Raw genomic sequence first — 23,392 nt, 5'->3', positions numbered from 1 at the left:
TTGTTTATTGTTATTTAATTGAGTTGTTAATATTATTTTCTTGTTTTTGGTAGCTTTAGAATTTATTATTATTGTAATTTAATATGATTTTATTTTCATACATACCAAGTATTTGATAAAATGCTTGGCTTAGTTTTAGTGTAGTTTTTTCCCACTCTTGGCTTGGAATTGAGGACTTAGGTGACCTTGAGTCATTGATGTCCATTCTTGATTGATATATTAAAGTAGTTAGTTGATTTGGTTTTCACTAACACTAGTCTTTCATTAAGTTAATTAGTGAGTTGGCTAGGACTTGTGGATTGAGATCAATTATGCCTATTTGACTTATTCTCGATGTAAGGGTTGACTAAGTAGGATTAACTCTTCATAATCATCATATGTTTGTGGTCAATGGCTATGATAGATAACCTTAACTCTCAATCCTTGCCAAGAGGTTTCTTAGCACTTGATTTTTCCTTTCTTTTGATTAATTGCCTTGAGCTTGATTACTTTTAATATTTAGTTATTGTTCGTTTCTTTAATTTCTTGCTATTTACATTTCTTGCCTCTTGCCATCAAACCCCCATTCCCTCATAGCCAATAATTGAACATTCTATTGCAATTCTTAGAGAGAACGACCCGAAAATTAAAACTCTCGGTTAATTGATTTGAATTGTGACATCTTTGAATTAAACTTTGATGGTGGGATTTAATTGCCGGTTTGAACTATGCTATCAACGAAGTGATTCTTTTATTGAGAAATTCTAGACCGGTACAAATCCTATTCATAATGATATTCCCCTGAGTAACAACCTTTTACTTTGCTGAGCTGTGATAGAAGTTAAGGGTTTTGCCTCTATCTATTTTGTGAAATAATCTACTTCCACAATCAAGTATTTATTTGCTCAGGGGCTTGCGGGAATGGTTTGAGTATATCCATTTCCCATTTTGCAAAGGGTCAAGGTGACGTAACACCTATGAAGCACAGGCACATTCCTAAATTGTCGTGTCAGCATGTCGGACACCTTATGGACATGATGCACAGAGACATTTGTCCGACACGCATGTTTCTCATGTCCTCAAGTGTCTTGTCCAAAAAACAAAAAAAATAGTCGAACGTTGCCCAGACACGGCGTAGTGAACTCCCCAAATTTTACATCAGTAAAATTCATTCAAAGGTAGTAAAAACCCTAACTTTTTCCTTTCCACCCACTTCTAGTGTCACACCCCCTCAATCTCACGGTCTCACCCTCTTCTCGTCATTGCCACCACCTCCAATCGTCGCCATTGTACGAGTGTTCATCCCTCGTTCCTGTTGCTATACATGCTCCAAAGTGCTCCAGTCGCTTCAATCTTAACATCTTCTCCTCACTTCCGCCACCTCCACTGTGCTTGTCGTTGTTGCTCCTGTGCTTGCTATCGTGTTCATCATCCCTCTGGTCACCGCCTGCCTTTTCCATTTCAATTAAGAGAGAATCCTTCTTTTTTTTGTCATTCATTTTTGTTCTATACTTCTGATTTGCTCTGTACTTCTTTTTGGTTTGATCCACACAGATGCTTAATTATTCATTGTTCAAGAACCTAATCCACTAATTTCGTTCAGATGAAAAATAGTAAGCTACTGTTTAGTAGGGCACCCTGCTCGTAATAATTAAAGGCTTTGATGGTGATCCTAGATGTATTAGTGCTTGCACGGTTTATGATATTATAGTTGTAGCCTTGGTTCTTAGCTTAGAGTCTTATGTTATATGTTTGGTTGTTGTATTAGTCTGTTGTGACTTTTTTTTTAAACTTGTTGTTTGTGGTTTGCTCTCACTTCCCTCTCTTAGATCTTAGTGAGTTCTAAAACTATAAAAAATTTGAATGTAAAATGTAAATTTGGATAAGATTATATATATATATATATATATATATATATATATATATATATATAATTAGGATAGTGAGTATCAATTCTAATATTTTACATTTAACTAGTGATTGCATTCTTTAGTGGCTGTTGTTTCGTACAAAAAGAATTAGATTGTGAAAAATAATTATTTTTCTTAAATTATTGTAGGATTAAGAGAGATGAGCTTAGAGAATCTTTTAAAATGATTTTGAAAAAGTGTAGATAAGCCTCTATGAAAATTTGTAATAAAGAAAGATAAGATTGAAGGCGGTGTCTTGAGTTTCAATGTAAATTTTGCAAGGTTTTATTTAGTAGTTCTTATATTAGAGTAAGAGCATATTTATTGAAGATTTTAGGAAAAGAAATTAGATTTTGTGCAAAAGTTACATCAATAAAGCTTGAAGAACTTAAGAAATTTGATAGTGAAAGTGCGTTATTGCATGAAAGTAAAAAGTCTAAGTCAATTCATCTTCCACCTTTATCTAATGCAAGTGAACCTGATTCAAGAAAAAGAAGGGCTATTGGGTCTTTAATGAATGCCTTTAATTTGAATGCAAAGGAGACTCTAAATTTACACATTACTAGAATATTTTTTTTCATCTGAATTACCTTTTCATCTAGTAAAGAATCCTTACTTTGTCAAAGTTTTTTCTTATGCTACCAATAATTATATTGATGGTTATATTCTTTCTAGTTACAATAAATTGAGGACAATTTTACTTGAGAAAGAAAAGTAACACGAGAAAAGAATTTTAGAGCCTATAAAAAATTCATGGAGTGGAAAAGGAGTGAGCATTGTAAGTGATGGATGGAGTGATCCCCACAGAAGGCCACTTCTTGATTTTATGGCTGTGACTGAAAGTGGACCTGTATTTTTGAAAGCTGTAGATTATTCAGATGAGATCAAAGACAAGGATTATGTTGCAAAGCAAATAAGAGATGTGATAAGAGAAGAGAATTTATTGGTCTCTCAAATATAGTGCATATTATAATTGATAATACATCGATTTGTAAAGAAATTGATTTATTAATTAAAGTTGAATTTCTATCTATTTATTGGACTCCTTGTGTTGTTCATACTCTCAATCTTGCTTTAAAGGATATTTGTGCAGCTAAGAATACATAGAAGAACAATTTTATTTATGAAGAATGCTTATAGATTACTCAAATTGCTGAAGATGCTTATTTTATAAAAAAACATTGTTAATAATCATATGAGATTATGAGGTTATCTATATTTAATGAATTTAATACATTGAAGTTGCTTAATGTTGCTCTTATTCAATTTGCCTCTACCATTGTGATACTCAAAAGGTTTAGGTTGTTAAAGCAAGGACTCAAAGAGATGGTTATAAGTGAGAAGTGGTCTTCATACAAGAAAGATAAATGTTGGCAAAACTGAGTTTGTTACAAAAGAAAATTGAGTGAAATTAACGGCAACAAATTGATTATATTCTAGCTTTCACAAATCCTATTTATGATATTTTAAGAAGCACAGACACCGATGCACCTACTCTTCATTTGGTTTATGAGATGTAGGATTCTATGATCAAAAAGATAAAAAATGATATATAAGAGTTTAGCACACCTCTTCATTATTTAGCACATTTATTGAACTTAAGGTAACCTTTTACATTTATAATTTATATCTTGTGTTTATAAGTTTAAGTAAAGATAATTGAATTACTATTAATTTCTTCTTAACCACTAATTATTTAGGTATTATAGCCACCAATGGTTGAGAGAAGACCCTGCACGAGTTTTTCCTCATCAAGATATTAAGATTACTAATGAAAGAGTTAAATATTTGAAGAAGTATTTTCCTAAAGAAGAAGAGAGGAGAAAAGTAAACATAAAATTTGGGTCTTTGATGATTATGACTCCTTGAATGATAAAAATATAGTTGATCCAGTTGCTTTTAAGCTACTTGGGCAACTATTTTCATCTCTTATTATGAAAGGAATTGGAGCACTTATTCCTTTATACATTTCCTAAAAAAAAATTGAAGCCTAAACGTGCAGAAAATTTAGTATTTATCCACACTAATCTTTGTCTTTTTTCAAGAAAAACTCCACGATACAATGAAAGAGAAACTATGATGTCGGATTTTATTGGAGATGATTTTTCACCAATTGATGAAGAAAATGGCATCCTTATAGTTTTTCATCTTTTTCTTGATGAACCAGAGTTGGAAAGAGTAACTTTTTCTAATAATGACGATATCAACCATATATAATGAAAAAATAATATGACTTTAGATAATTTTTTTATGCACATGTGATGTACAAAATTCTTACTAACTCTATTAAGATATAAGAGTTTAGGATTTTATTTTTTTAATATCTATACACTTAGGAAGAAATGCATATCTTATTTTTTTAAATAGTTATTAATTTAATATTAATGGATATATATTATTTATATATACATGTCCTCATGTTCGACAATTTTTTAGAATTGGTGTACCGTCGTGTCCCGTGTTCGTGTCTGTGTCTGTGCTTCATAGCGTGAGACTGATGAGCTCTTCGGGCAGTGCTACATGAATGTTGGCATAGAGTTGACAAGTCGGGCATCTCTGTACATAATTAGTGGCATCTTTTTATAGAGTAGGTCAATAAAATCCAGGTCGGAGCACCTTTTGGCTAGTGACCGAGTTCCGAGGTGGTTTCGACAAATTTTTGCATGGATTTCCTCCAATACTTTCTCAACTTTGGACGTTGGGATGCACATGAGCAGTAGTATGGAAAACCCCCTTCGGTAAAGAGTCTCTCATGGTATTGTGATTCTCGAACGAGCCTTTTAGATTCTCTTTGATTAGTCGGAAGGATATTAAATTTGATGTATTCTAAGATGGGATTCATCCAACCCATATCCAATCTAGTTACCATGAGTACCATTGTGTCCGAGTTGTTTATAACAGAGGGAACTTTGAGATTTTCTTGTATTAAACTCTTGTCATTCCCTCTTGGCTTTGTGCTTGTAAGTTTTGACAATGCATCAGCTCAGCCATTTTCCTTTTTCTCTATGCGTTGAACCTCAGCCTCATGGATCCAGATAGCAAGTCTAGGGTATTTTGCAAATATTGCTTCATGTTGATACTTTTTGCCTGATTTCTTCCATTTATTTGTGATGTAATGACTTGAGAGTCGCTGAATATAGGCACATTGGTAGCTCCTGCTTTTCGAGCCAGTCGTAATCTTTCTAGCACTGCTTCATACTCTTCTTGGTTATTAAATGGTTTAGAATTTAATTTCGAATGCATATCTATTGTAATGCCTTCTATATTTTCCAGGATTACTCCTGTGCCATTGTTAACCTTGTTGGAAGATCCATCAACATAGATCTTCTAAGTTGTTGACACTTTTTCAGATTCTTGAGCAGTGTGTTCTGCTACAAATTCAATAAAGTATTGAGACTTGATGGCTAATCTTGATTCATACTTGAGATCGAACTCGAACAATTTCACTGCCTATTGTAACATATGTCCTGTCACATCAGTTTTTTGCAGGATATTCTTCATGGATTGGTTGGTCTGAACTTTAATTATGTGGGCTTAAAAATAAGCTCGTAGCCTTCTGGATGCTAAATAAGTGCATAGACTACATTTTCAATCTTATGGCAATTGAGTTAAGCTCCTTGTAGTGCTTTACTTGTAAATATATGGGTTGTTGCTCTGCCCTTTTCTTTTCTCGAACGAGAGCTATTGTCATGGCCTTTATAGCTACTGGTAGATAGATGATCAGCTCATCCCTGACTTTTGACTTAGTTAGAATTGGAGGCTAAGCTAGGTATTCTTTGAATTCTTAGAATGCTTTTTCACACTCATTGGTCCATTTAAAGTTGGTGTTTTTCTTTGATAGGGAAAACAAAGACAACGACTTGAGAGCTAATCCCCCAAGAAATTAGGAAAGAGCTGCCAATCTCCTATTCAATTGTTATACCTCTTTGAGACAGGTCGGACTTGACATGTTTATGATGGCAAAACATTTGTTCAGGTTGGCTTCTATCCATCTTTAGGTGAGCATGAATCTTAGAAATTTTCTTGCTTATATTGCAAATGCAGATTCAGTAGGGTTGGGCCTCATGTTATGCTTTCTGATCGTACCAAACACCTTTTGCAGGCCAAATACTAAAGTTTCTTCCTCTCTGCTTTTAACAAGCATGTCATCCACATATACTTCCATTAGAGGCCCGAGATGTTCGTGGAAGACTTTGTGTAGCCTTTAATATGTAGTCTTTATATTTTTTAATCCAAATGTCATTAGTATATAGCAATAATTTGCCTCTAAGGTGATGAATGAGGTCATTTCCTAGTTTGGGATGTGCATGAGTATTTGACTGTATCCTGAATAAGCATCCATGAATGATAGGAATTTGTACCATGATGCTACATCCACCAAAGCGTCAATGCTAGGGAGAGGGTAAGAATTTTTGGGACATGCTTTGTTTAATTTGGTGTAGTCAACACATATCCTCCATTTCCCATTTTGTTTCTTGACTAAGACTACATTAGCCCGCCAAAGTAGGTATTTGATTTCTATAATGAACCTGACTTCCAAGAGTGCATCTACTTGTTCTTTTATTACATGAGTATTTTTATCACTAAGATTTCTCCTTCTTTGTTGAATTGGCCTTGAACCAGGGTAGATAGATAGCTTATGTGACATTAGCTCAGGTGAGATGTCTAGCATGTCAAATGCCTTCCATGCAAACATATCCAAGTTCTCCTGCAAGAGTTGGATCAGCTCCTGCTTGAGTTCTTGATAGAGTTCTGCCTAGCACACTTTTCAATTTGTACTTTTTCCAACCTTTCCTTTAGATGAAGTCAGAAATAATTCCGTTCCCTTGGTCTTTCGACTTCTAGCACAAAAACAAGCTTGTTCGCCTTTATCCCTTTGAGATTTAATCTTTGAATGTAGCATCATCTGCTCAGGGCCTGGTCTCTGTGGACTGTTGCAATTCCTTCATTTATTGGAACTTTATGCATAAATGTGGTATAGAGCTTACAGATATTAATCGATTTGATGTACCTCTTCCAGTGAGTGTATTGTAAGCCGAAGGAAAAATTGACCACTATGTAGTCGATTTTTATAGTGCTACTCTTGGGGTTCATTCCAAAAATTGTGTATTGACTGATGAATCCTAGAGGATGAATAGGTATTTCTTCTAATCCAAACAGAGTATCCAAGTATGCTATCAAGTCTTTCACGTCCAGCCCAAGTTTGTCGAATGCTTCTTTGAAGGGAATATCAGCTGAGCTACCCTAGTCTACTAAAGTTCTATGCAAGTTGGCATTTGCTAGAACCATTGTGATTACCAGTGGCTTGTCATGACTGGGTAACACACCTCGGGCATCCTCTTTGGTGAAGGTGATCTAAGGTAGATAAATATTTTGCTTCCCTACTCTTACCTGATATACCTCATTTAGGTGCCTTTTTATGGATGTCTTTGAGATGCCTCTTTCTACAAACTCTCCTGCAATCATATGGATATGAAGTTCTGGGGTTCTTCTTGGTTGATCTGATCCCTCTTATTCTCTTTTCTTATGATCTTTCCTAGGTGTCCTGTGCTTCTTATTCGACCAATCAATTTTTTAGATGTTTACCAAGGTTGCCATCTTGTGCAAATTTTTTAATGACATGTTTGAGGTCGTAACAATCACTGGTGTAGTGACCATAGATGTGATGGTATTTACAATACTCTTACTTCTTGCCTCCTTTATTGCTTCAAATAGGTCATAGGTGGTAACTTTTTGACTTGACAGATATCCTTGTAAACTTCAACTAGAGACACTCTTAATGGAGGTAGGAGTGGTACCTGTTCATACCCTGGATCGAGTTATCCGACCTGGGATGATTGGCGATAAAGCGACCGACCTCTTCAGGTCAGGCTACCCGACCTCTTCTCAAAGAGGTCGGCCAAATCGACAGGAGACCCCAATAAAGGGCCCAAATAGAGGAACTCGACCCAAATCCAAAGGCAACCCAAGCCCATAGAGATAAAGGCGGTTCCCTTAAAGATAAGCTGACTTCACTCAAAATAAGATAAGATAAGATAAGATAACTAACTTATCTTATCAGAAAGGTTAGCCCACACTACTATAAATACACTGGAGCACCCAGGTATAACTCATACTCTGATTCTACTAAAAACCTGCTTAATACCCGTGCTAACTTAAGCATCGGAGTCTGTTGCAGGTACCCCCCACCCTCCGGTGACCAAGGATCAGCAGTACAGCCAGTCAACAGGTCGGACACGACAGCTCCGGCCGCCACTCACCAGCCGGACACGTCGACACCGACCAGTACAGAAGATCTCGACCGAGATCGACCTCCAGTCTCAGGTAACCCTCAGAACATTGGCGCCGTTGCCGGGGAACCTGGAAGTCATCCCTTCACCATGGTGGACGAATAGGATAACGACCACAACTCAGATTTAGAGGACAGAACACCGCACAAAAACACGGGTGCCACACCAAAGGACACTCCGGAATCTAACAGAGACAAAAACTCATCACATCCGGGAGTAATAGAAGCACTTCAAGATCGCCTAAAGCAACTCGAAAAAGAAAGCCAGTACCAGCAAGAAGTCTGCAAGGATCTACAAAGAGAGGTAAGGCGACGTCGAGAATTAGAAGATAAACTTCTACAACTTGAAGCCGATCTCAAAGCAAAGACTACCCGGACCACCCCTGAAGACAACTCTCGCAAAGATCAAGATCCATTCACTAGGGAAATCATGAAGACTAAAATCCCTAAAGACTTCAAACTTCCGGATATGACTTTGTATGATGGCACTACAGATCCCAACCATCACCTCAGCAACTTCAGAAGCAGAATGTACCTCACCGACGCCTCAGACGCCGTTCGCTGCAAAGATTTTCCAACGACTCTCACGAAGACAGCAATTAGATGGTTTGACAACCTACCTCCAAAGTCCATCTCCAACTTTGACGACCTGGCCAAAAAACTCCTGGCCAGATTCTCCATCCAAAAAGACAAGGCTAAGCACGCCCCCAGTCTACTTGGTATCAAGCAAGGAGATCGGGAAAGTCTTCGCAACTACATGAAAAGATTCAACAAAACGTGCCTAGACATGCAAAGCTTACCAACAGAGGCTGCCGTCATGGGCCTCATCAACGGCCTACAAGAAGGACCTTTTAGCCAATCTATATCAAAGAAATATCCCACATCCTTAGATGAGGTACAAGAGCGGGCAGAGAAGTACATCAACATGGAAGAAAATTTCCGACTTGGAGAAGCCTCGAAATCCGGTTTCACCTACCGAGATAAAGATAAAGAATCCAAGAAGAAGGAAGATCGAACGGGCGAAAAAATCAAAAAGTATCATAATTACACCCTTCTTCGGGTGTCCCTTGTGGATATTTACAAAGAAGTCTGTAACACAGAAAAGATACCCCCGGCTCGACCACTCAAAGGCAAAAGAGAAAGAGGAAATCAGAACGAATACTGTGAATATCATCGGGTCCAAGGACATTCCACCAACGAGTGCTTCGACTTAAAAAACATCATAGAGAAGTTAGTAAGGGAAGGAAAACTAAATCGGTATCTAGCCACCCGAGATGATGAACAAAGAAAAAGACGAAGAGATGAAGATGTCGGACGAGCTGAGCGATCACCTTGTACGCCAGAAAGACATGTCCATATGATACACGGAGGATTTGCAGGAGGTGGAATCTCCAAATCATCCCACAAAAGATACCTCAAAGAAGTATATCATGTCGAAGGGAAGGAGGAAGCACTCGTCATCCCTGCAATCATGTTCACCAAAGAAGACGCATCCGGTATCATCTCAGGACACGACGATCCCATGGTCATCACCATCATACTGGCAAACGCCAATCTCCACCGCACATTAATAGACCAAGGGAGTTCTGCCGACATCTTATTCAAAACTGCCTTCGAAAAACTCGGCTTAGAAGAAAAAGAGCTTAGAGCATACCCGAACAGCCTGTTTGGACTAGGGGATACCCCAGTACAACCACTGGGATATGTGTCGCTACATACAACCTTCGGAAAAGGGAATCAATCCAAAACACTCAAGATAGACTACATTGTGGTCGACGTGAGTTCAGCCTACAATGCCCTAATAGGTCGGACAACACTAAATCAACTCGGTGCAATAGTCTCGACTCCACATCTATGTATGAAATTTCCAACTACAGAAGAGATAGCCACGATAAAAGCAGATCAAAAGATGGCACGTCGCTGTTATAACGAAAGTCTAAACCTCAGAGGTAGAGGAGAAGAGTTCCATAAAATTGAGCTTGGTGGAGTTCAGAGACGTGAAGAACTCCGTCCACAACCTGAAGGAGAAATAGAGAAAGTTCAGATCGGGGATACCTCGGACAAAACAACTAATATTGGCACGATCCTGAAGGGAGACGCAAAAGAATTACTAGTACAATTCTTACGAGATAATGTCGATCTCTTCGCATGAAAAGCTGCAGACATGCCAGGCATAGACCCCAAGCTAATGAGTCGCAAGTTGGCGGTCTATCCAGGATCTCGGCCGATATAACAGAGACGAAGAAAACTTGGGCCAGAATGATCCCAAGCTGTGGAAGAACAGGTACAAGCACTACTGGAGGTAGGATTCATAAGAGAAGTCAAGTACCCACTATGGCTAGCTAACGTCGTCTTGGTGAAAAAATCAAATGGAAAATGGTGAATGTGCACCGACTACACCGACCTCAACAAAGCCTGCCCAAAAGATCCCTACCCACTCCCAAGTATCGACGCTCTGGTAGATGCTTCATCTGGATATAGATACCTCTCATTTATGGATGCATATTCTGGATACAACCAAATTCCCATATATCCACCAGATCAAGAAAAGACCTCATTTTTTATGCCAAAAGCAAATTATTGCTACATTGTAATGCCTTTCGGTCTCAAGAATGCGGGAGCTACATATCAAAGGCTAATGAATAAAGTCTTTTCAGCCCATATCAGAAAGATCATGGAAGTCTACGTGGACGACATGTTAATAAAGACACAAAGTGAAGAGACATTATTGTCCGACCTGGCCCAAGTGTTCGACACTATAAGGAAGCATGACATGCGCCTCAATCCCGTAAAATGTACTTTTGCAGTAGAAGCAGGCAAGTTCTTGGGTTTTATACTCACACAAAGAGGAATTGAGGCAAATCCGGATAAATGCCAGGCCATACTCAACATGAAAAGCCCAACTTGTGTCAAAGAAGTACAACTCAACGGGAGGTTAGCGGCCTTGTCCAGGTTCCTAGCGGGATCAGCGATAATATCCCTTCCTTTTTATGCCACTCTAAGGAAAGGAAAGAACTTCGAGTAGACAATGGAATGCGAGCAAGCCTTCCAGGATTTCAAAAGTTTCCTGGGACGACCACCTATCCTAACTCGACCACGAAAGGAAGAGGCACTCGTATTGTACCTTGCGGTAAGAAGTCAGGCAGTAGCCTCAGCACTAGTTCGAGAGAACGACAAAGGGCAACAACCTATATACTTCATTAGTAAAGCGCTGCTGGGATCCGAGCTGAACTACCAAAAAATAGAAAAGTTTGCCTATGCTCTCATACTGACATCTCAACGACTACGCCCGTACTTCCAGGCTCACACCATTAAGGTCCGGACCGACCAGCCCATAAAAGGGATACTGCAGAAAACAGATCTAGCAGACAGAATTTTACAATGGGCAGTCGAGTTATCCGAGTTCGACCTCCAATATGAAGTTCGGACAGCCATCAAATCACAGTACTTGGCCGACTTCATTGCAGAATTCACAGATACCCTGGAAGCCCCCACAGAATGGAATCTCTACGTGGACGGGTCTTCAAATAAGACTGGAAGCGGCGCAGGTGTGATAATAGAAAGCAACCAAGGAACCCAAGTTGAGCTTTTCCTCAAATTTGGGTTCCCGACCTCAAACAACCAGGCAGAATATGAAGCGTTACTAGCTGGTTTGAAGCTGGCTAAGGAGGTTGGAGCTCAAAAACTCAACATCTTCAGCGACTCACAAGTAGTCACCTCACAGATAACAGGGAGTTACCAAGCCAAAGATCCCACCATGAAAAAGTATTTGGATATAACCAAGGAACATCTCAGACAACTCGGGGAATATAAGATCTGCCACATACCCCGCGAACAAAATGTCCGAGTTGATGCACTATCAAAGCTAGCCAGCACCAAACCAGAGGGCAACAATAGAAGCCTCATCCAGGAAATGCTACAGAACCCGTCAATCTCGGAAGTAGAAAAAGTCCTAGCTATAACAAATCAGGATCAAGGATGGATGACCCCCATAATTAATTACCTCAAAAAAGAAACACTCCCCACAAATGAAAAGGAAGCAAAGAGGTTAAAATGGGAGGCTCAGTACTACACCATCATAAACAACACCCTATACAAAAGAGAGATTTCAATACCATTGTTAAAATGTGTGCCGACCTCTAACACAAGGGAAGTTTTAGAAGAAATACACAGCGGTATTTGTGGCAATCATCTCGGGGCACAAGCTCTCACCAAAAAGGTACTTCGGGTGGGATTTTACTGGCCAACTCTATAAAAGGAAGCTACAGAATTTGTAAAGACATGTCCCCCATGCCAGAAACATGCCAACTTTCACATCGCCCCGCCAGAAGAGCTCATCAGCGTAACTTCGCCTTGGCCATTTGCAAAATGGGGACTCGATCTTCTTGGACCCTTTCCCCAGGGATCAGGACAAGTCAAATTCCTCATAGTCGGAGTAGACTATTTCACAAAGTGGATTGAGGCAGAGCCCCTAGCCAACGCCACTACTCAAAGAAGCCGAAAATTCCTATATAAGAACATTGTCACGAGGTTCGAGGTTCCATACTCCATCACCACAGACAATGGCACTCAATTCACAGATGCAGGCTTCAGGAGATTAGTAGCCGACTTGAACATAAAGCACCAGTTCACCTCCGTCGAACATCCTCAAGCCAATGGGCAAGCCGAAGCTGCCAACAAAGTCATATTGGCTGGGTTGAAACGGAGATTGCAAGATGCGAAGGGAGCTTGGGCTGAAGAACTTCCACAGGTCCTATGGGCATATCGAACTACGCCACATTCCACCAAAAACGAATCACCGTTCCGATTAGCGTATGACGTAGAGGCAATAATCCCAGTAGAGGTCGAGGAAGGGTCGCCTAGAGTAGTCCACTACAATGAAGAAGCCAACTCTCAACTTCAAAGAGAGGAACTCGACCTACTTCCGGAAATCCAAGAAAGAGCTCGGATCAGGGAAGAAGCGCTAAAGCGCCGAAGGGCTTCAAGATATAATCAAAAGGTAGTGCCAAGAGGTTTTGCGGAGAATGATCTCATCCTAATCCGAAATGATATTGGAACAACTCGACCCGGAGAAGGAAAGCTGGCAGCAAACTGGAAAGGACCCTACCAAGTCCTAGAAGTACTTGGGAAGGGCTACTACAGACTGTCCGAACTCGATGGACGAGAGCTTCCCAGATCGTGGCACGCCTGCAACCTAAGAAGGTACTATAGCTAGAGAAGGTAAAAGATCTCATCATAGGATGCACTCTTTTTCCTGAATAGGTTTTTTAATGAGGCACCAAGTTGAGATCCAGATATTATCCGACTTAAAATGATGAAAAACTCCAAACATGTATATATTTGCACTTTCTTTTGGATAAAAAATATTTTAGATATTCTACAAACTCTCAAGACGCATTAATCTGAAGCATTCATTGTCCGATTATAAAGTAATAGATCGGCAGAAAGTGAAAAACAGATTCACTGCACGATCACGATAAAAGACCAATAAAGATGAAAACGCGATTCATCTAAAGGTCGACCAAAGAAAGACAGAAACCACCTTCTACAAATCGGCAAAGATGAACACAGAATAATGCAAGAAGTTATCAAAAGTGATCCGAAAAAAGAACCTGACGAGGTCTTATGGATTGCTAAATAATAACTTAAAGACTGGCCAACATAGAGAAGTCGGACCAAGTCAACCCAAGTTATCAGCAAATCCCTGGAAAGAGGTCTGGCCAACCCTATAAAAGAGGAATTGCTATAACTTAGAAGAGATCGACCTAACGAAGTCGGTCTCCTACACAAACAAGTTATAAAAGTAATCCCTGAAAGAGACCTGACAAAGGTCCAAGAAAGAGGATTACAAAAATAACTTAGAAGAGGACGACATGAAGAAGTTGACCTCCTACAAACAAGTTATAAAAGTAATCCCTGAAAGAGACCTGACAAAGGTCCAAGAAAGAGGATTACAAAAATAACTTAGAAGAGGACGACATGAAGAACTCGACCTCCTACAAACAAGTTATAAAAGTAATCCCTGAAAGAGACCTGACAAAGGTCCAAGAAAGAGGATTACAAAAATAACTTAGAAGAGGACGACATGAAGAAGTCGACCTCCTACAAACAAGTTATAAAAGTAATCCCTGAAAGAGACTTGACAAAGGTCCAAGAAAGAGGATTACAAAAATAACTTAGAAGAGGACGACATGAAGAAGTCGACCTCCTACAAACAAGTTATAAAAGTAATCCCTGAAAGAGACCTGATAAAGGTCCAAGAAAGAGGATTACAAAAATAACTTGGAAAAGGATGACGCAAAGAAGACGGTCTTCTACAACCAACAAGTTATAGAGTAGTCCCTGAAAAGAGACCTGACAAAGGTCCAAAAAAGATGACTACAAAAATAACTGGAAAAAGGACCAACGAAAAGAAATCGGTTATGGATTGCTAGTAAGAGCCAGAAAACCGAAATACAAGTGGGATACACACATCCACAACATCAAAGGATCCAAGCTACGAGCAATAAGCACAAAAGCAATTAAAAGAGGCCGAGCAGCAAGGTTTCAGCATCCTCAAAACCCAGAAAAGTGCCAAGACAAGTGCAAACAAGCATGATATAAAATACAATATTATAAACAAGCTTCAGGGTCGAGCCCAAAAGCTTGAAAACTACTTGTTTTTTCAAAAAATCAAAAGTTGCTGAACAAGCAACCGGAAGGAGTATCAACAGTCAGCAAAATATTCAAATTACAGAAATAAAGAGTTTAAAAAGCCCACAAGTCGGGCTATCTACACAAACATCCAAGAAAGATTAGTTAAGATTGGGAGCCTTCTCAGTGGCATCAGTCTGGGGTGAAGGAGGGCGAGTTTGGAGAGGCACTGCATCCACCGTACCATCGTCCCTATTCAGAATTTGACAATCAGGATCTAATTCTGGACGAGCAATCCCAGCAGGAGGAACTATAGAGGTCGACACTTTAACAGCAGGCGCAGAGGGAGGTTCGACATCATCGTCATCTTGGTCGTCGGGAACAATTTTTCCATTCTTCACAATATTGTCCAAGCTAAAAAGAGTCAGGTCGGCCTCGGGAGCAATAATTCGGACCTGGTCCTTCAGATTCTCGTAAGCAGCATTCACACTGCCAACGAGATGCCCCTGGAGCTCGGAGTAATCAACTCGGGCAGACTTCAGCTCCTCCCTCAGACGCACCACCTCCCGATAAGATGTAACATAACTGTCCTTATGCCTCAATGCCGTGTCCTCAGCCAACCGCACAGAAGCCGCCAGAGCAAGAGAACTCGCCTTCTCATTCTCCAGATCCTTCTCCAGTTTGGCCACCTTCATCTCAAGCTCCTCTTTCAAGCCCTTCATCCGATCGAATTCCTGTTTTGCCTCCTCCATGAAGGCTTTGGTGGCATGGAAAGGAAGATTTTGAGCTGTTCGGTACAAGGCAGCTCCCATATGTGCCATTTTTACACTACTCCGAGTTATAAAGTCCAAATGACGAATGAGTGATACATCATCCATAGGAAGGACACCGTAAGGACCGATCTGCTGATCTACGAACTCGACCGCGTCAAAGTCAGGGACATCAAGGTTGAAAGGCTCAATTGTTTTTTGTTTCTTGTTGGGAGGAGCACCAGAGGTAGCAGTGGAAGACTATGGAGGCTCGGCCAGGCGAACCCGAGGAGTGGGAACCACCTTCCTTGGCCCAGGAGAGCTCGCTACGGGTGGCTTCATCTGAACTTGCGAAGACCCCTCTCCCGCCGCCTTGGCCGAGATATTTTGAGCAGCAGCAACCTTCTTCGCTTTTTTGTAGGCCTGCATAGAATCGTTGTTCTTCGACATCTCTGAAAAACAGAATCAACCACAGCAATGGGTTATAATCACAAAAGAAGAAGTAAAACTAAAAAGCAAGCATGTAAACAAGTCGGACAGTACCTAAAACAGTTCGAACCAAAGACGGGTCACTCAAAAACCTTTTTGTATCAAGATGGGGTGGTTTCCCCCATAAATCTTCGAGAACAACTACAAAAGCTCGTTCAACCTCTTCAAGCATCTCCCAGGTATAGCGAGACACTTTCACATTCTTTTGCCATTCCAGAGGAAATGCAGGCTCATCATTTTCATCAAGAAAAAAGGAGCGGGCCCCTCAACAGCACATACTCGGAAGAAATAATTCTTAAAATCTTTAAAAGATTCATCATACATGGCAAAAACTTTATGCCCTTGGGCCGACCTGAAAGAAACCCATGAAGCTTTCTTTTTGGCAGACCCTCCGGGCTTGGCAGATACAAAAAAATAGAGAAAAAGAGCCTGAGAAGGTGTTATGCCTAACTCTCGGCAAAGCAGCTGAAAAATCTTGATAAAACCCCAGGAATTCGGATGAAGCTAGGATTGAGCAATATTACAAGACCACAACAAATCGGTTTCAAAAGCAGTAAAGGGAAAGGTAATGTCCAACTGGCTGAAGAAATACTCATAGGCATAAAAAAAGGGACGCTCCCCCTCGACCGAAGTAGGAAAACAAATCCTCTCATCAGAATCGGGCGCTACAAGCTCATAATCCCTCTCTCGGGCGCCGCTACCACAAATCTTATGACGTTTTCTCAGCTCTACACAAAAATTAGCATCCACCACAGAGACACACATCAAGACAAGGGAGTCCAGCCAATCAGACATCCCCTCGAAAACTTTAGAAGACATCTCTACAATGTTATTGCGAGAAGACATGAGGCCAACTAATCCTACAATAAGAAAAGAAGATGGGATTACCAAAAAACATCTCGGACAAGGGGAAAAATAACTCGACTAGTATACAGAAGAACAAACAGAAAAGGAAAATCCCAAGACTCAAACCAAAGTCCTGGGGCATCTTTTGGAGGCAGTAACAAAGCAAGGTTTCAGGAAAAATCTACAGCTTACGTCTCGGCATCCCCCAAACAAGAAAAGAAGAATTCAAACAGCAAGCATTTTCATAGGAGAAAAGACAAAACACAAAAAAGTACAAAAAGTCAAAGCCACTGTCTTTTTACAGTCTATCAGCAAAAAGCTTCGACAACACCAAACATGCCAAAAAGAGAATCGTCAAAGACACAACCTTTTTGAACCAAGCAAAAAACCATAATCAGAAGCACAAGCAGAAACGGCGACAACATGCAAAAAAACCCTAAAAGCATCAAGTAATAGGAAAGGCAAAAAAATACGAAGAAACTCCAGAATACGCAACAATCAGGCGCAGTAAAAGCAAAAAGATCCAAACTTTCTCCAAGAAAAAATCAAACTCAGGCATAAAAATGACAGAAGAGGAAAAATCGAACCTGGAAAATAGAAGAAAACCTCAAAAGAAAGCTGAAGAGCAAGAAGCGACAGAGCCACCCTTCGAACGAAAAAAAATTCGCCGGAAGAAGACAGAAGGAGAAACCCAGAATCACTCCTTTTCCACAGAAAGCGGTAGAAGAGCAGGCGTCGTAGGAAGAAACTGTGAAACTCTAAAAAAAAATAGAAAATGAGAGAGTAAACGGAGAAGTTACGAAGAGGAACGAATAAGAGAAACCGTTTCTGATGGCAAAATTCAAAATAAAACCAAGGAAAACGGGGCATTTGAAGTCAATTAATGAGGGTATTAAACCTTCGCACGTTTCCAAAGCGCCGATATAAAAGCGCGCGCTTTTAAAGGAAAACGTTTCACATTCAAAAAGGCTCTACAAAGAAAGGAATCGACAAAATGCTTGAGTTCGGCTTCGCCAGAGAAGGACCGAAGTCAAAGACTCGACCTCAACAAAAAGACCGAGCTCAAGCACGGGCACTGTTTATACCCTGGGTCGAGTTATCCCACCTGGGATGATTGGCGATAAAGCGACCGACCTCTTCAGTTCAGGCTACCCGACCTCTTCTCAAAGAGGTCGGCCAAATCGACAGGAGAGCCCAATAAAGGGCCCAAATAGAGGAACACGACCCAAATCCAAAGGCAACCCAAGCCCATAGAGATAAAGGCAGTTCCCTTAAAGATAAGCTGACTTCACTCAAAATAAGATAAGATAAGATAAGATAACTAACTTATCTTCTCAGAAAGGTCAGCCCACACTACTATAAATACACTGGAGCACCCATGTATAACTCATACTCTGATTCTACTAAAAACCTGCTTAATACCCGTGCTAACTTAAGCATCAGAGTCTCTTGCAGGTATCCCCCACCCTCCGGTGACCAAGGATCAGCAGTACAGCTCCGGCCGCCACTCACCAGCCGGACACGTCGACACCGACCAGTACAGAAGATCTCGACCGAGATCGACCTCCAGTTTTAGGTAACCCTCGGAATAGTACCTCTTTATTCGACTAGTATAGTCTTCGTTCTTTCTCTATTCTTCTTTCCTGCCACTTTGGCCGACTTCTTTATTCTGATGAGTCCTTTTTAGCTGTGTCGTTTCTTCTATGTTAATGTATTTTTTTGCTCTTTTTTGTACCTTATAGAGAGAGATCGGGTGCCTCTTTGAGATTGATTGCGATAAGGGTCCATATTTGAGGTCATTCACTAACCCTATGATGGCCGCTTCTATTGGTAGGCTCTGGATTTTTAAGCAAGCTTTATTGAAACTTTTTATATAGGCTCTAAAAGACTCATCCTAACTTTTGTTTTATGCCGAACAAAGTTAGAGTGTGCTTGATTTTGTCTTTTTGAATGGAAAAATGGGGGAGAAAGTTTTTGACTAAATTATCAAAACATGTTACCGACCTTAGGAGTAGATTGTCAAATCATTTTATGGTCGCCTTAGTTAATGTGGTCGAAAATGCATTATACCGAATCGCATCAGACGCATCTACTAACATACGGCTCTTAAAGTTGTTGAGGTGATGTCAGGGGTTAATTCTGCCGTTGTAAAGATTCATATCTAGACTCTTGAAGTTTCTGAAAACTTTAGCATGCATGATTACTTTGGAAAAATGATCTCTTCCTGAGGGATTTGAGTTCTTTTCTTCCCAACTTTTCCTAGTTCCTTAGGTTGGTTTCCAACTTTTTCAACTTGTCTTCTAATTCTTTGCGGTTGCATAACTCCCTCCGCAATTATCGCTCGGATTCACTTTGTTTTCCAGCTCGATTTCTAGTTGTTTGAGTCATTTTTGGTGACCATGAACAAGGCCCATGATCTCTGCTGCATTTCTAGTTCCCAATACTTCTGGGATGTGAATTTGGGAGCTCATTTTTCGTCTACCTTGCCCCCCTTTATCGCTTTCAAAATGCTGAGGTATAGAGAGCGCTCAATCTTCATTGTGGTGACCTTCACTTCGTGATTATGAGTCTGGTGCAGTACGTCCATCTTCTCGGTGAACATCTGCATGGTTGATGGTTGATTTCTGGGTCCCCGGTAGTAGACGTTAGGTCCATACCCCTTTGAATGAAGGCTCTGACTTGTTTACTAGAATGGTAAAAATGTCCGACGTCCACGAATAAATAGTGGTGGGAGTACCTGCAAAGAACTTCGATGTTTATAATAGCAAAAGTTTTAGGCAAATTTAATTGAATTTGACTTGAGAAATACCTAAAATTAATGAAATATTTATAGAGGAAATGATTTGGCCATCACTTTTGTTTCTTTGCACTTGTAGTAGTGGATGGTTTTACCTTATTTCTAGGGAGGTTATCTCACGTTGTAATGTTTGCTGTAGATAGCATTTGGGGTAGTGAGGAGACAAGACTTTGCTTGTTGCACAAGTCGGGTTGGTCGGGAGTTACAGAACCCATACTTCAATAAGTCGGGTTAGTAGATCTATAATCCTATTAGATTGGATCTCTAGGATTAACGGGTTGTTCTTAGAATGATCCAACCCTTAATGAGTCTGCAATCCTAAATTATTTGGACTAGGGTACGAACAATTTTTTATCAACGTAGTCCCAATAACACGTTCGTATACAATCCCTTTCGTATTAGCTCATATGGGGATATTGAGGCAATGGTGGCTGTGAATCAAAATCATCTTTAGGTAATTTTGTGCAATGTTGGCTTTGGAATGTAATATTCTAATGAAAATCAATGTGAACATTTCTTTTTCATCAAATAAGAATTACATTACAGGGTCAAATATTTTCAAATTTTTTGTGCTATTTCAAACGATTGACATTAGGCGGAGGCGCGGGTCAACTGCTAGTTCCCCTTAATGGTTGGAACCATTTTTTCAGTTTTCATGTATAAGCTAACTATCTTATCTGCAGTGTTTTCAAATTTGGAGTCCATTAAATTATATTTTGTTTCTTCTTTATTATCTAGTTTCTCTTTAAATAAGAGGCATTTCAACAACTCAACAAGAAGTTTAGAGAGCATGCAATACAATTATGCACAACCTCACCAATGGAGTTCCTAAACACTCCTGATTAATAGTACAATCATGAACTAACAACCCTATATACAATGCTAAAATCAGTGAAATTCATCTCTGATTTTCTCAACTAAGATGTACAACATACTAGCTAAGGCTACTCTGCAATGCTAGTGAATTTAAACTAGCTTGGACAAGATTAGAATAGAGGAATAGTATGTGGTTTTGGCCAGAAGAAGCCACCAAGAACTTTGGAATATTAATTACTTTTAATGACAACAACATAGGAAGCAAGACAGCCATCCTCCTCCTCCTGCTTTAGGAGGGTTCTTTATGGTTTGTGGATTTGAGGAGTTATCCTCAACTACATTTGGTGCTTCTTGTTTCTTTTGATTCTCCTCCTCAGCATCCCTAGATGCTTTCATTGGCTTTGGTGATTGATAAAATGCATTTGATGTTTGTTGTTGTTGTTGCTGCTTCCCCATAGCACCGTTACTTGCCACAGTTTTATCTGCATTCTCATCAGTGCTCTTAGATGCTACATTTTGATCTTGATCGGTTGATCTTCACATTGAACCCAAAAAAGAAAAAAGAGTGTCAGCTCATTTCTCTACAATCTCCATAGGAATTTCAGAATAAAAGTTTTTGTTAATAATACTTATTTCTCTTAAAGATAGGTATGGCACCATTTTGTTGTACAAAAGATTTAAAACATCAATTTAGTCACCAAAATATATACATTTCTAAAAATTCATGTACTAGTGTCAAATTCATTAATTTATTTGATGTCAGGTGCATCTTTTAAGATCAAAGTCTGTCAAATATCTTTTTCATGGAATAACCATTGTCAATAATATTCCAAAACACAAATCAATGTGAATATATTGTTCAGGGAATAAACTGATGTCAAATATACATTTTTCAAACGAATAAACTAATATTAGAAATCTTTCATGGACTAATTTGATGTCACATATCCCATATATCTTTAAAGAACTAAATAGCTAGTTTAGTTTTTCCTAATTCATGTAGTGAATCAAACCACATTTACACATAACAAATAAGTAGTTAGTGGACAATACTTACAATTGAGAAGCAGTAGCAGCAGCAACAACAGGTGTGTTCTTACTCTTTTTGCCCCGTTTAGTAGCATTTGGTTTGTTTTGACAAGTTTCCATTATAACCTCTCTCATTGTCTCAATAGCCATTTCACTTACTCCTGCACTCTCTTCATGTATTTCAGCAGCTCTTTGGCTTATATCGTTGAATTTACTCGGCGTTTGCAGTGGCAGTGGTGGTGGTTGAGGTTGACTTGGTGAGGCAAGAGGTGAGGCAAGAGGAGAGGCAAGAGGAGTATCAATCCAAAAATCATTTCTGCTCAAACAAGCCAATTCATGTGAGAAGCTCATGTTTCCCATGTGAATGCTGAAAAGTGATTCATTGGAGGCAAGACTCCAATCTGCTTGGGCATTTGTGGTGTTCTTAGCAAACACATGTGGTGGAAATACATAAGACGAGCTAGCATCGATGCTTAAATCTGGCCGCTCCATTACTTGCACTGCAGGCTTTTGTATTTCTAGTTCTAACCCTTTGTTCATTGAGCCAAATTCATCATTTGAAGCTGCAGCTGATGATTCTGGTTGTGTGTGATCATCATCATCATTGTCATCATCATCACTAGAGTTTGAAGTGTCTACATTGGTTTTTTTATTGGTGGCATTTGTAGAAACTTGGTTTGGTTCTTCACTAGAAGATTTAGGACCTTGACATGTGCCTTTCAAGGGATCATTCCTTGGTGATGATGGTTCAGATGTGGATAATACATGGCATGTGCTAGAACTATCACTATTCTTGAAGCTCTTATTATTACCTTCTATAATGTTATTGTTTGAACCATTCTGCTGCAAGGAGTTTTGGGATGGTAATGATGATGAAGGGGTACTTGAATTGTTTGTAGAAACTTGGTTTGGTTCTTGGCTAGAAGATTTAGTACTTTGATCTATGGCTTTTAAGGGATCATTCCTTGGTGATAATGGTTCAGATGTGGAAGATATATGCCATGTGCTAGAACTGTCAATATTCTTGAAGCTCTTCTTGTTATTACCTTCTATAATATCATTTTTTGACTCATTCAGAAAGCGGTTTTGGGATTGTAATGATGAAGAGGTGCTTGAATTGTTTGTAGAAACTTGGTTCGGTTCTTGGCTAGAAGATCTACAACCATGGTATGTGGCTTTTAAGGGATCATTCCTTGGTGATAATGATTCAGCTGTAAATGATAAATGGCATGTTCTGGAACTATCACTATTCTTGAAGCTCTTATTATTATTACCTTCTGTAGTGTCATCTTTTGAATCATTCAAAAAGGGGTTTTGGGATTGTAATGACAATGATGAAGGGGTGCTTGAATTGTTTGTAGAAACTTGGTTTGATTCTTGACTAGAAGATTTAGAACCTCTATCTGTGCCTTTTAAGGGATCATTCCTTAGTGATGATGATTCAGATGTGGATGATAAATGACATGTGCTAGAACTACCAATGTTCTTGAAGCTCATATTATTATTACCTTCTATAATGTCATTTTTTGAATCATTCTGTACCAAGGGATTTTGGGATTGTAATGATGATGATGAAGGGGTGCTTGAATTGTTTGTGCTTCCATGTCCTTGTTCTGTTACTACAGTTTCTTTACGCAAATCACCTTTTTTTGTGGGAGGATCAGTACTCCAAACAGAATTGAATTTATCATAACTCGTAGCTTCCATATCTAAACAGCTTTATGTGATTCAGGCTCCTGAGTTACTCTGCAAAACCAGAATCATAACATCAAACACCTTGAAGGCATAATCTTAACCATAGTTTTTTTTTTCTCTTTTCTTCTAAGCAAAATGCAGAGAATCAGAACTAATAAAA

General features: G+C 39.4%; 1 protein-coding gene and 1 pseudogene across 1 annotated transcript; one reads left to right on the top strand and one right to left on the bottom strand.

Moving 5' to 3' along the window:
• The first annotated feature begins 1,642 nt into the window (after nt 1-1,642).
• LOC148578400 (uncharacterized) lies at nt 1,643-3,063 on the top strand (annotated as a pseudogene).
• A 17,388-nt stretch (nt 3,064-20,451) lies between these two features.
• Nucleotides 20,452-23,283, bottom strand: LOC107611551 (uncharacterized). The gene is made up of 2 exons (XM_021124026.2): nt 21,566-23,283; nt 20,452-21,043 (listed from the first exon to the last, which is right to left on the bottom strand). The coding sequence occupies exons 1-2, from the start codon at nt 23,242-23,244 to the stop codon at nt 20,749-20,751; spliced, it is 1,974 nt and encodes a 657-aa protein (XP_020979685.1). The 5' UTR covers nt 23,245-23,283; the 3' UTR covers nt 20,452-20,748.
• Between the last annotated feature and the right edge of the window lie 109 nt (nt 23,284-23,392).

This window comes from Arachis ipaensis, chromosome B1 (assembly GCF_059453495.1).
Source record: "Arachis ipaensis isolate K30076 ecotype BB chromosome B1, ASM5945349v1, whole genome shotgun sequence".
Classification (NCBI taxonomy): Eukaryota; Viridiplantae; Streptophyta; class Magnoliopsida; order Fabales; family Fabaceae; genus Arachis; species Arachis ipaensis.
The sequence above is the reverse complement of the archived record's forward strand: the minus strand, read 5'-3'. Positions and strand labels throughout refer to the sequence as shown.